This window comes from Fragaria vesca, linkage group LG3 (genome assembly GCF_000184155.1).
Source record: "Fragaria vesca subsp. vesca linkage group LG3, FraVesHawaii_1.0, whole genome shotgun sequence".
Lineage (NCBI taxonomy): Eukaryota > Viridiplantae > Streptophyta > Magnoliopsida > Rosales > Rosaceae > Fragaria > Fragaria vesca.
In genome coordinates, this window is record NC_020493.1 from 14078323 (window position 1) to 14090829 (window position 12507).

General features: G+C 40.0%; 1 protein-coding gene across 1 annotated transcript; it reads left to right on the top strand.

Moving 5' to 3' along the window:
* The first annotated feature begins 8483 nt into the window (after positions 1–8483).
* LOC101293383 (microtubule-associated protein TORTIFOLIA1-like) lies at positions 8484–12506 on the top strand. The gene is made up of 6 exons (XM_004295756.1): positions 8484–9203; positions 9352–9543; positions 9915–10014; positions 10093–10760; positions 10854–11714; positions 12054–12506. The coding sequence occupies exons 1-6, from the start codon at positions 8484–8486 to the stop codon at positions 12249–12251; spliced, it is 2739 nt and encodes a 912-aa protein (XP_004295804.1). The 3' UTR covers positions 12252–12506.
* The last annotated feature ends 1 nt before the right edge of the window (position 12507 follows it).

Genomic DNA, 12507 nt, shown 5'->3' on the forward strand with positions numbered 1-12507 from the left:
TGACTCTTGACGTCCTTATTGACTCAACTTGAGGATAGTTAGAAGGACAATAGGACATACACAAATAACATAATATTCTTTCACCCAAACAAACCAGAGGGTGTAAAGTGCAAGGCAAACAATCACAAAATAACTTTTAATGTAATTACGAGTATGATTAAAACAACAAAATATTATGCAAATGGATCTTCTATTTATATAACCGACAATTGTTTAAGGTCCCCAGATGCTCCAAGTCTCCACCCACAGTAATACTTAGTGGATTCAGTTTCTTTGAAACTAAACCCACTCGAGTCTTTATTTTCCTTTACAGACCTAGACGTAGCTGAAAGCAACCCATCTTTCAATTTCTTAAAAGCAGTTTCATTCTCCATAGGCTTCACTGTTGGAGCCACTGCACACACAACCAATACAAAATCCAAATAAGACACACAAAATACGAAAGCCACAAACTTTCCAAGTCCAAATTGAACAACAACTACTTTCTTTTACTAAAATCTCAAATGCTCTAAACACATTAAAGTGATTGATGACTAAAACTTTAACAAAACAAAGAGTAAAACTTTACATTCAACTCAATACAAACTGTATAAACAACACAAACCCAGAAAAACATCACTTTGAACTTGCAACAAGTATATGATCACAGATGACAGTTTATATGATTATTGCATGCAGTAAAGCAACCAGTAGGCTCTTGGATGTATTAGCAATGCATATATATAAGGCTCAAATAGATTATCAGTCCATACAACTATGAAACTATGAGGTAACCTTAGCTCCAAAATCTGAATAGCATGCTGGTATTTTCTTATCATCAGTAGCAACAACTAGGCAAAAAAAAGGTAACTAGCTGATCATTTTGACTGTGAAAATGTATTAAAGAAAAGTATTCTATGCATGAACCACAAATTGATTTAAAAGCTAGCTAGTAATATAATTCATTTCTAGTTCATTTGTTGCCGAGTGTACAACATATTATCACCCTCTGAACCAGAAGACAATGCAGCTTGCCAATTAAAACATCAAAGTACCATATATACCAGCAATATCCAAGTCAAATAGAAACAAGACTCTTAGACTTGCCTGTTAGATAATCCTACTGAGAAAACTAGTCTGTGTAGATTCTCAGTAGGATTATTATATCATCTCAGTTCCATAGTTATGGTGCTCTTTCTCAGAATATTACTTCTCATCCACATTGATGCTTACTTACACATAACCTACACATAGCCAAATTGATCAACCATATATCATCGTATATATGCAACAAATGAATGAAGACAAAGTTTAAGAACCTGCTTAGTTTAAAAAGAAAACCAGATGAAAAAAAAATTGAGGCGAAATGAAGAAATTAAGGCGACCAATCAATTTGAGCTCGTCGTCGGAGATCACGAACTGCTCGGAGTTCCAGACCTCTTTGGAGATCCAATCGTACCTGAATCGGTGATCATCTAGCACGGCGCCAAGCTTGTCCTTCCTGCACGGACCCTCAAAGCCACCAAGGACAACAAGGCTCGAGTCGTCTCTGAGTTTCGGGATCTGATATCGTTAGCGGAGGCCGGAGGCTTCTATGGCCCCGCATCCCCTCTCGTGTACGAAACCAGATCTGGTGCAGTTGGTGATGACAAGGGAGGAGGCGCCAAACAAGTCGAGGTCGCGGCGGAGAACGCCAACTGGTGAAGCCGACGTCAGTAAGTGAAGCCGACGTCGGTAAGTGAAGCCGGCCGAGGTCGCAGCGGAGGACGCCAATTGGTTGATCCGAGGCTTTCATCTAGTTGAGAGATCCGACTCGGATGATCTCAAGGATGAAGACGGCGGCGTCAATCGAGTGGTGACGTTGATACTCTCGGCGTCGTGTTGTGGAGAAAGAGAGAGGGGAGAGAGAGAAACTGAAAGTTTGGAGATAAGAGAGAAGGAATATCTAGGAAGGGGTATTTTAGACAACAAAAATAAGGAAAGAGTTGACAATTTTGTTAGTGGGAATAGGGTCGATGGGAATTATGAAATCTGATTTTGTTAGTGGGAAATTTTTTCTCAAAATTAGGGCTAGTGAGAATTTTTCCTTAAAAAACAACTATATATAATTAATTTATAATTGAACACAATTATATTTGTCAAAAACATATTACCTCATCCACTAGATTTTGACCACTTCATCGATTGTGTGCTGCTTTTTGCAAAGATTCATGCTAAACTTTTAGTGTGGCCTTCAAATTACGCCAATGGGATTGTAAAACTTGTTGGCTTCGACAATCGTTGAGATTTCCTTCCTAATTTGCCTTAAAGTTGCCATGAATTTTTTCCCATAACTTGTTACTTGATTGACGATTGCCGGTTATGGTGCATGTAGTAAAACGTACCCATGATCTACACAATTGAATTTCTTCACATGGAAGCCAATTAGCCATATTTAGAATGCAATGAAAGAGAAGGAAAATATAGCAAACAAGAAATGGAAGAGAAAGGAAATAGATGAACAAGAAAGAGATGAATAAGGTTGTAGGAATGCCCAATCCAACATTGGGTATATATAGAAATTTTGTATGGCAGATTTTTTCTACTGTTGCATGCTTTGTATATTTAATTTATATTGTTATCGTTTTTTATCTATTGGGTTCTTGTCTCAAAATCTCATTCAATTACATTGTTTAATAATACAAGTGTGTAGAATGGGCTCCACTATGTGATGAGAAGTCGGGCAACAAGGGAGGCAAATTTTGCCTCTTAAATTGGTTGGGCAGGTGGGCCCTAGTACATTGCCTACAACTGTTTCACATTGTTGCATATGATTTTTGATGTAATAGGCAGAAAAGGATGTCTTTGCCCATGCCTAAGCCTACTACTGCATATGCTATAACCTGCCATGACCCGCCCGCTAACTGTCCAATCCGCCTATTTTTCAGGTTGATCCAGCATTACGTTGTATCATATATGATAGTTTTGTAAGTATGTGTATCAACTTGACTTTGCAACTAGAGTTTAAGCAATCTATATATAATTATTGCTTATCCTACATATATTGTAACTATCACTTCATTTATCCTACATATGCTTTGTTCAAATTTTCATAGGCTGCATGTATTTCAACTTCCAACATCTAACTTTATCCTCCAAGGCAAACTCTCAGGTGGTAAATAACAAATACCTACCTATGCTTAATTTTCAAAATATCAGTGTCATCATATAAATAATCTTCATCATTCATGGTGCCGCAACTCCATAAAATATGATTATTTCTAATGATTACAAAACCTTAATATATCAATTTGGGTAGTTCAAACCTAATTCCCATATTGAGCCATGACCACTTTTCAAAATTCAAAAATGTAAGGAGGTATTTTTCGGATGAGGAATATCAAAAGGTGATTAAACCAAAATGTAACGAGCTTGGTCAAACCAAAATGAAAGTTTCTATTATACTTTCTCACAATTCATACGAAAAACCCTCTCCACACCTGGCCTATTGGATGTTAGTAATTTATCTTCATTCAAAAAAAAAAAATGTTAGTAATTTATGTCTTAAAATGCCACCACCAAGGGAGCTAAAATCCACTACCTCTATCGAAAAGTGTCAAGGTCAAGAAATGCCCCAACTCTTTACTCCTTTAAGCCTTTACATTAATCTTGTGTAAGCTTAAGTTCAAGCACTTCTTTTAAAACCAAAGGCAAACGCTTCAACTTTACCTTTTAAAAACCAAAGTTAATTATAGCAATTTTCTCGGTAAACAACTCAAACGCTACAATAAATCTTTCGTGAATCAAACTCACAACTTCCCACTTATTAAATGTAACGCCCCATACCTTATTTTTATCGGTTTACCGTCATTTGGACGGTAAATGATTATCGTTTTCATTTTCAATTATTTTTCTAAGTTTTTAGTGGATCAAATGTTGACTTTTTATTTATTTGAAATTTGAGGAATCGGTCTTCATCAAAGTTGTAGAGGGTGGTGATACGATTTCATTGACACGCGACACTCACAGTTTTGAGTCTGCTTAAGAAAGCTACGGTCTGTAGAAGTTTAAGGAACCGTTGGAGTACAAGGGTTAAAAGGTAATTTAGTCTCGGGTTAGAATATATAGGGTAGAACCCTAGAAGGGGAGGGGGGGGGGGGGGGGTGGGAACCCTCTCTTTTTCTCTCGGCCGCTCGATCTTAGGAGGGAGACAGAATTTCCCGGTCAACTTGATCCGATCTGAAAACCCGATTGGAGCTCTGCCATCAGGCTGCCCTAGGACACGGCACCGGCGTCGTTCGATGCCCTTCGCTCTGCTCGATCTCCTCCCGGCCTTCAATTCTATCAGTTCTTGCTCAGAACATCGACTTGAAGAGAAGACCAAGAACCCAGTCGAATCGGGTGACCTGATCGGTTCTTTTTTTTCCGGTCGACCTAGGCAGCGCCACCACCCACATTTTGAAGGTTTCCTCTCGTATATCAATCTCTCAAAAGGAAGTAAGCTGATTCAAAACGTGGAAGGAGAATCGAAGGAAAAAATTTCGAATCTTAGAGTGTTGATCTAATCGGTCTCAAGGTAGTTTTTCTGACTTTTTACATTGAATTGATGTTTTTGATAATTAGATAAGTTGCAGTGGGTGTTGAGAGGAACGATTTGGTGTATAGGCTGTAGCTAGAATCGGTGATCGGCCAGGGAGGCCGGCCGCCACTGCCGGCGGCGCGTGAGGCGCGTGCGGCCTCTTCAGGTAAGCCGAATTAGCTTGTTAGGTAGGGTTCGTAACAACGGACCCATCGGTGTATGATCTACCAATTTTGGTGATCGTACTTAGTCGGAAGTTTCCAAATTGTGGACCTTGGTTTGTTTATAAGGTAAACGAATCGTACATCTTGTTTTGGTAGAGTTAGGAGTGCATTTGGGGTTGTTGGGAATTTTCGGAAAATTTTACACTTGTGATGATCATATTGGGTAGATTCTATCCAACGTGAAATCGGTAGTTTTGGATTTTTAGCTTAGGTTATAAGATGCCTTAGATAAATTTAGTTTTGGTTAGACTCTATAGTATGGTATGATTAATGGTGGAGATATCTTGTTGGATGAGTGGACACTTTGTTTTGTTAAAAGAATATGCATGCATGATTTCTTTTGGAAATTATCGTTCTACTTTCCGAGCTTATATTATAGTCTCGGTTTATGATATGGTCTTGAAATATATCTGAGTTTGATGCATTGTTTAGGTGTTGGTCATGATTTAGAGATTTGAGCTCGGATCATTAATTTGATATTTGGGTTTGGATATTATTTATGATGTCCGGATTTAATTATTATCATCATGTTTTGTGGACTTTTATTTTGAATGAATGGTATGCGACAATTAATTTAGGGTGCTGAAATTTACACACTCTTATTTACAAACCACACACCCTCTAACTATTTTAATAATATATTATTTCACTCATACTTGCACTTCCTATAATACCCTAACTTGGTTTTTCTTTTTTCTTTTAGCTGTTCCCTTCTCTCTCTGTTCCTCCTCCAGACCCTGATATTTGGTTTTTTTTTTTTTTTTTTTTTTTTTTTCCAGTTTTCTCGTTTTCTCCCTGCTTAATTTCTCGAGAAACCCGACTTCCTACTCTTAAATCTTCGCTCCTCCGATACCGTCCCAAACAAGTCCAATTCTGACCGCGTGAGGGACCGGGACCCTCTACCGAGAGAGAGATTGTGGGCGAAGAATGAGTGCATGAGTTACCATGGTTATGGATATGAGATTTGGGGAGGAGAGAGAGAGAGAGAGAGAGAGAGAGAGAGAGAGAGAGAGAGAGAGAGAGAGAGAGAGAGAGAGAGAGAGAGAGAGAGAGAGAGAGAGAGAGAGAGAGAGTTGAATCTCGTCGGAGATGCGTGCTTGAGTTACCATGGTACTCATCGGAGAAAGGTGATCCTCATAGATGTTTGCCTCTGGAACTAGACGAATTGGCATTGGAGTCCAGTCGGTTAACTAGCCGGGAATGGGATTATCGTCACCGTCGATCGAGTGTCTGTACGAAACAAGAACAATTAAAGATGAAATCTGTAGATTTCAAAAAAAAGATGAAATCTGTAAAACAGTTTGAAAATACTGTAGATATTGTTGTTTAAATTTGTGTTCGGTCAGTGCAACATTCCCCAACATCATTTGTGACTCCCTGAATGCGATTTCTTGTCATCAGCGAATCACAACTCCTCAATTTCAGTTCAGATTTGTCAAATTTCAGTTCATATCGGTCAAATATCCTCACCAAATTCCAATCCAAAACCAGAGGCATCATCACCAAATTTCAGTTCAGATTCGTCGAATCTCCATGAAGCTTCTGCAAATTGAAAGCATAATTTTGTTAGGTATTGGATATTATGTTGTTTTCTTAGATGGGTACTGATTGGAATTGCATAATTTTGGATTTGAGAGAAGGACTTTGATTATGGAAGTAGATTGAGTTTAACAAGGAGCTGTTATCACCGAAGAGAGGGAAAGAATGAAACAAGAACCTAGAATTGAGAAGAGAGATGAATTGTGATATTCATAAAGCTAGATCCCTTAGAGATAGATCGTGATATTCATATGCTGATTAGAGGTATCGATTAGATTTGGAGGGAGAGAAGAGAGAGTGGTTTCGAGGAGAGAGAGAGAAAAGAAAAAGAATAGAACAGACTAAGGGTACTATAGAAAGTGAAATTGAATGTGGATAAAATATTATTAAAAAAATAAAAAGGGTGTGTGGTTTGTAACAAGGGTGTATAAATTTTAGCACCCTTAATTTATAAATATATTTTCTATAATTATTGGTTTTAATTGTCAACTTGATATTTATAAAAGATTACCGAAAATGAGATTTTCGGTAGTTCTCTATTTATAACTTTCTCGCTTATTTGTGGATGTGCGATCTTGACATTGAGAATATTTTTAGCGAGTATTTCGAATGAAGATATTATTTACGATTTATACTTGATAAATAAATCTCGTTTATAATTATAGATTCGAGAATATTTAGACGTGTGAGACATGTCATTGAATTTTACTTTATTTTCATTTGATAATTTCCATGTATTGTTGGGAACCGTACTTGTAACTGCTATTACACGAACTTGGGGAAGTTTTATGGATTTAGATGTTTTCGTATGATTTTAGTCACCATACTATGGTCGCTCTTATTCATTACTAGCTAGCCTTTATTAGCGGTCCTCACTATACGTGAGTCGAGCGTTTATCGTGGGACGCTACTATAGCCTGGGAGGCCCGATCGGTTTTTATTCATTGCTAGCTAGCCATTATTAGCGGTCCTCACCATAGATGAGTCGAGCTCTTAGCGTGAGACGCTATTATCTTATTCATTGTTAGCTAGCCATTATTAGCGGTCCTCACCATAGGTGAGTTGAGCGCTTAGTGTGGGACGCTACTATAGCCTGGGAGACCCCGATTGGATTTTATTCATTGCTACCTAGTCATTATTAGCGATCATCACCATAGGTGAGTCGAGCGCTTATGGTGATGATCGCTTAGCGTGAGATGGTACTAGAGCCTGAGAGGCTCCGACCCTAGCCTGGGGGATCATCTTTATGGTGAAACATTTTCCCCTTTCCATGATTGCTACGAAACAATGAGATTGGTTCATCACTTCTATTTTTAGAAGCATTATTGGTTGAGATTGATTGTTGACTTGTGATTTGAGATATATATTGATCGAGCTTACTAATTATGAAATGTGGAATTGTTAAGTTATTTGGTGCGGTAGAGTTGTTGATGTAAATATAAAAGCTTGACCCCTGTCGTTGATATAGTGGGTGGGTGGTTGTGGATATGAAGAGCTAACAGCTCCATGGGTTGAGTTAATATGTTTAACCTATTATGTACATGGTAGATTTTATAAGTTATAAATTATGGCTACAAGTGTTGAGAATGTAGATCGTTGATATACTAGTGTTTTTATGAGTTTCTTTGCAGGTCAGGGTTGTCCACTTTTAGGGGAAGTTTTGCCGAATTTTCGGTAGAATTTTCCTTTAAAGGTGGTTCCCGCAGGATTTTCTCAGGTTCGGGATGAAATTCGGGACGGATATTGTCATTAAAAATAGAGTATGCCACTAAATCAAATGGTACTGCAACACCATCATTCTAGTCATTTTCTTTTCAATTTTTTTTTTCTTTGGAAAAACTTTTTTAATCTCCTCCATGACAAAATAAAATTGTTTGCTTTAATGATTCAAAAAAAAAAAAAAAAATTTGTTTGCTTTAACCAATTTTTTTTAAAAATAAAACAAGGGAGGGATCAGTCCAATCGAATCAAACCACCTGTGTAACAAAACCAAGAATTTGGTCATTTCAACTCCCCTCAGATCTCTCTCATTTTCAATTTAATTTCTTCAGGTTTGAGTTTGCTTTCACTTACCACCCACTCCACCCTCTCACCTTCTCTCTCTGCTCTGCTGCAGCATTCCCTGCTGCGCCAGAGATCCACCCCTATATTTCCCCCCATTTCCAAAACCCATCTCTCTCACCATGAGCTTCGCCGGACCCAGAATCTCAAAACCCACAAAACCCCCAAACTCCACGACCCCACCACCACCGCAACACCACCTCAGGTCCTCCTCTTCTTCTCTCTCCTCCCACCTCGCCATGGTCGAACTCAAACAGCGCATCCTCACCTCCCTCTCCAAGCTCTCCGACCGCGACACCTACCAAATCGCCGTCGAAGATCTCGAGAAAATCATCCAGACCCTCGCCGCCGACGGCCTCCCCATGCTCCTCAACTGCCTCTACGACGCCTCCGCCGACCCAAAACCCGCCGTGAAAAAGGAGTCCCTCCGCCTCCTCGCATTGGCCTCCGCGTCCCATCCCGACTTCGCCTCCACCCACCTCACCAAGATCATCTCCCATATCGTCAAACGCCTCAAGGACGCCGACTCCGGCGTCAGGGACGCGTGTCGCGACGCCATTGGGGCCCTGGCGGCGCAGTACCTGAAGGGCGAGGGAGGCGCCGAGAATGTCGGGTCGGTGGTGGGGTTGTTTGTGAAGCCGTTGTTTGAGGCTATGGGGGAGCAGAACAAAGGGGTGCAATCCGGTGCGGCGCTGTGTATGGCTAAGGTAGTGGACTCGGCTTCGGAACCTCCTCCTGTCTCTGCTTTCCAGAAGCTCTGTCCCAGGATCTGTAAGCTGCTTAACAATCCTAACTTCCTCGCCAAGTCTTCACTTCTGCCGGTGGTTTCGAGCTTGTCCCAGGTTCGGTTATAAGCTTGAACTCTCGATTTGAATAATGTTGTAGTGTTGGAGTTGATGTAGTAACGTACATTGTTGTGATTTAGTTGTAAGTTTGGAAATTTAAGGATAATGTAGTAAGAGTTTTGCTGATCTCGATGAGGTTTTGCAGGTTGGAGCGGTAGCACCGCAAAGCTTGGATAATTTGCTGCCGAGTATTCATGACTGTCTTGGAAGTCCGGATTGGGCAACACGTAAAGCAGCAGCTGATGTGCTCATTTCACTAGCATTGCATTCGAGCAATCTGGTCACGGATCGGGCTGCTCCCACGGTGACTGTGCTGGAGTCTTGCCGGTTTGACAAGGTGGTTTTTTGTTACATCATCAGTTACATTGATTTCCCCATTCTTTTTTGATTTTTAATGTTTGTATTGATGATTACCTGATTTTAATGGAGACTTGATTATGCCGTTGCACAGTTGATCATTTACTAAATGTTGACAGTGCTTATAACTCTCTTATCAAGTAAATTGTTGGATTTAGTTGCTATAAATCCCTCTGGATATTGAATAGGTTTTTCACTTATCAGACAAACATTAGTCCGGCCAATTCAGCTTCAAATTTTACCATTGAAATCAGGCAATGTTCATATGCTATATAATATGTTGTAAAAATAGGATGGTGACTATTTTCTCTTTGCCTAGCCTCTGAATATTATGTTTCTTGTGTTTTGAAGATAAAACCCGTCAGAGATAGCATGACTGAAGCATTGCAGTTTTGGAAAAAGATCGCTGGGGGAGATGACTCTCCGAAAGAGCAGAAAAGCCCATCTCAAGGTTAGCACATCAATAACTTTTTGTTTTTCTTTGTCACGCACCTTCATTTTTTGACCTACTGTGGAAATCCTGAATCAGCTGAGGTATCAGAAAGGAATGAGCCAAAAGTTTCAAAGTCTAGTGAGAAAACAGAACAAGCAACAAAGGTTTCACCTAATGGTTCTTCCCCTACTTCAGATTCTGTTTCTAAAGCCAAAGATGGTAGTATTCCAGATAAAGCTGTTGCACTTCTGAAAAAGAAACCGCCTGTGTTGACTGACAAAGAGCTCAACCCAGAATTCTTCCAGAAACTTGAAAGGGGTACTGGTGAGTTGGCTGTAGAGGTGGTTGTTCCTCGTAGACATCTCAATACTTCAAACTCAACCAATGAGGTAGAACCAGAGTCTATGGACTCAAAGGAAAGGTCAAACAACATTGGAAACAGCCATTCAGAAGAGTTTCGTGGATCTTTCAATAGTAAATACCGTAACATTGAGAGAGGAATTGCTAGTGTGTATTCTAAACAACGAGATAATGAATGGGCAGAAGAAAGAATGAACGGAAAAGACACTAGAATAAGAGCAGTGGATGTTGATGATAGAAGTGATATAAATCAAAGGGAGTCATCCAGCAGTCGTGCAGGGTTCTCTAAAACTGATGGTCAATCTGACGGATCCTTTGCCAGTAACAAAGGAAATTGGATGGCTATCCAAAGGCAGTTGTTACAGCTGGAGAGACAACAAGCTCATTTGATGAGCATGCTGCAGGTACTGTAATTATTATTAGTATTTTTATTCAGCATTGAGGAACTCGTACTATGCATCCTTTTAAGAGTATTATCTACCTTTATTAAATTGCAGGATTTCATGGGCGGGTCTCATGACACCATGATAACTTTGGAGAATAGGGTAAGGGGCCTTGAGAGAATTGTGGAAGACATGGCACGAGATTTATCAATATCATCAGGTAGGAGAGGTGGTAATTTTCCGATGGGGTTTGAGGGATCTAATCGACAACTAGGAAAGTATAATGGTTTCCCTGATTATGCAAGTGGCAAATTTGGAAGAGGTGGTGATGGACGAATTCCGTTTGGGGAGCGATTTTCCCAAACTGAAGGAATTGTTTCTGAGATGAGGGGAAGGGGCCCTTCTTGGAGATCTGACATGTCTGAGGTGTGGGATTATTCTACATATGGTAGTTCCAGAAATGGGCAGAGGAAGGCTATGGATGGTAGGTCACCCAAGTCAGAAAATGGAAGTGATCATGGTGGCAGCAGGCGGGCATGGGAGAAAGGGAGTGGACCTCTTAGGTTTGGTGAGGGGCCTTCTGCAAGAAGTGTTTGGCAAGCATCAAAAGATGAAGCTACCTTGGAAGCTATTCGTGTTGCTGGAGAGGATAATGTACCATCAAGAACAGCAAGAGTAGCTATCCCTGAATTGACTGCAGAGGCTATGGGAGATGATACTATTGGCCAAGATCGGGATCCAATCTGGACATCTTGGACTAATGCAATGGATGCTCTTCAAGTGGGTGATATGGATACAGCCTACGCTGAAGTATTGTCTACAGGAGACGATCCGTTGCTTGTAAAACTAATGGATAGATCAGGTCCTGTGATTGACCAACTTTCAAATGAGACAGCAACTGAGGTTTTGCATGCGGTTGGACAGTTTTTACCAGATCAAAACTTGTTTGACGTCTGCCTGTCTTGGATTCAGCAGGTAACTGAGTTTTCTTATTCTTGTTTTTATACTAGCTTAGCAAATGTCTTTTGAGGATGTTTGCATGTCAATTAATTTAGGGTATCTGAGTATAGACCGCACATACTATAGATGATTAATGCATATTTACTTCAAATTAACAATGAGATTTTGCATGTCAATCAATCCTGTCACATTTGTACGAGGGATTGGAAAACCTTGCATTTCTCTGCTGCTACTCCTACTTTAAAAGCATGGATAACATGTCTATTTTCTCGAAGTTATATCTTTTGCTGTTTGGCTGTGGAGATGCCTGAAGTCCATTTGATTTTTACAATTAGTTCTGGTTACATTTTGCAGTTGGTTGAAATAGAGATGGAAAATGGACCTGATGTCCTCGGCATCCCAACGGAAGTAAGGAAGGAGATAGTACTGAATTTGCATGAAGCTTCTGTAGCAATGGATCCACCTGAGGACTGGGAGGGTGCAATGCCTGATCAACTTTTGCTGCAGTTGGCATCCACCTGGGGAATCAATTTGCAACAACATGCCAAATAGGTTAATGATTTAGCATTTTGAGTGGGTGGTTTGGTATGTATAACCCCACTAGGGGTTGGAAATTGCTGGCTAAAGGGTACTGGAAAATGATATTAATGGATCATCGGGTGAGCCACTTGGTTTCTGATTCAAGTTGAAACTAGACGTGCGAGATGATGGGAGCTTTCTGATTGTTATGTTGAAACAGATCCGCAACAGCGGGGCTAAGTTGTGCCATGAGAACAATCGATTTTTGGGTTTACGGTGCGCAAAAGAA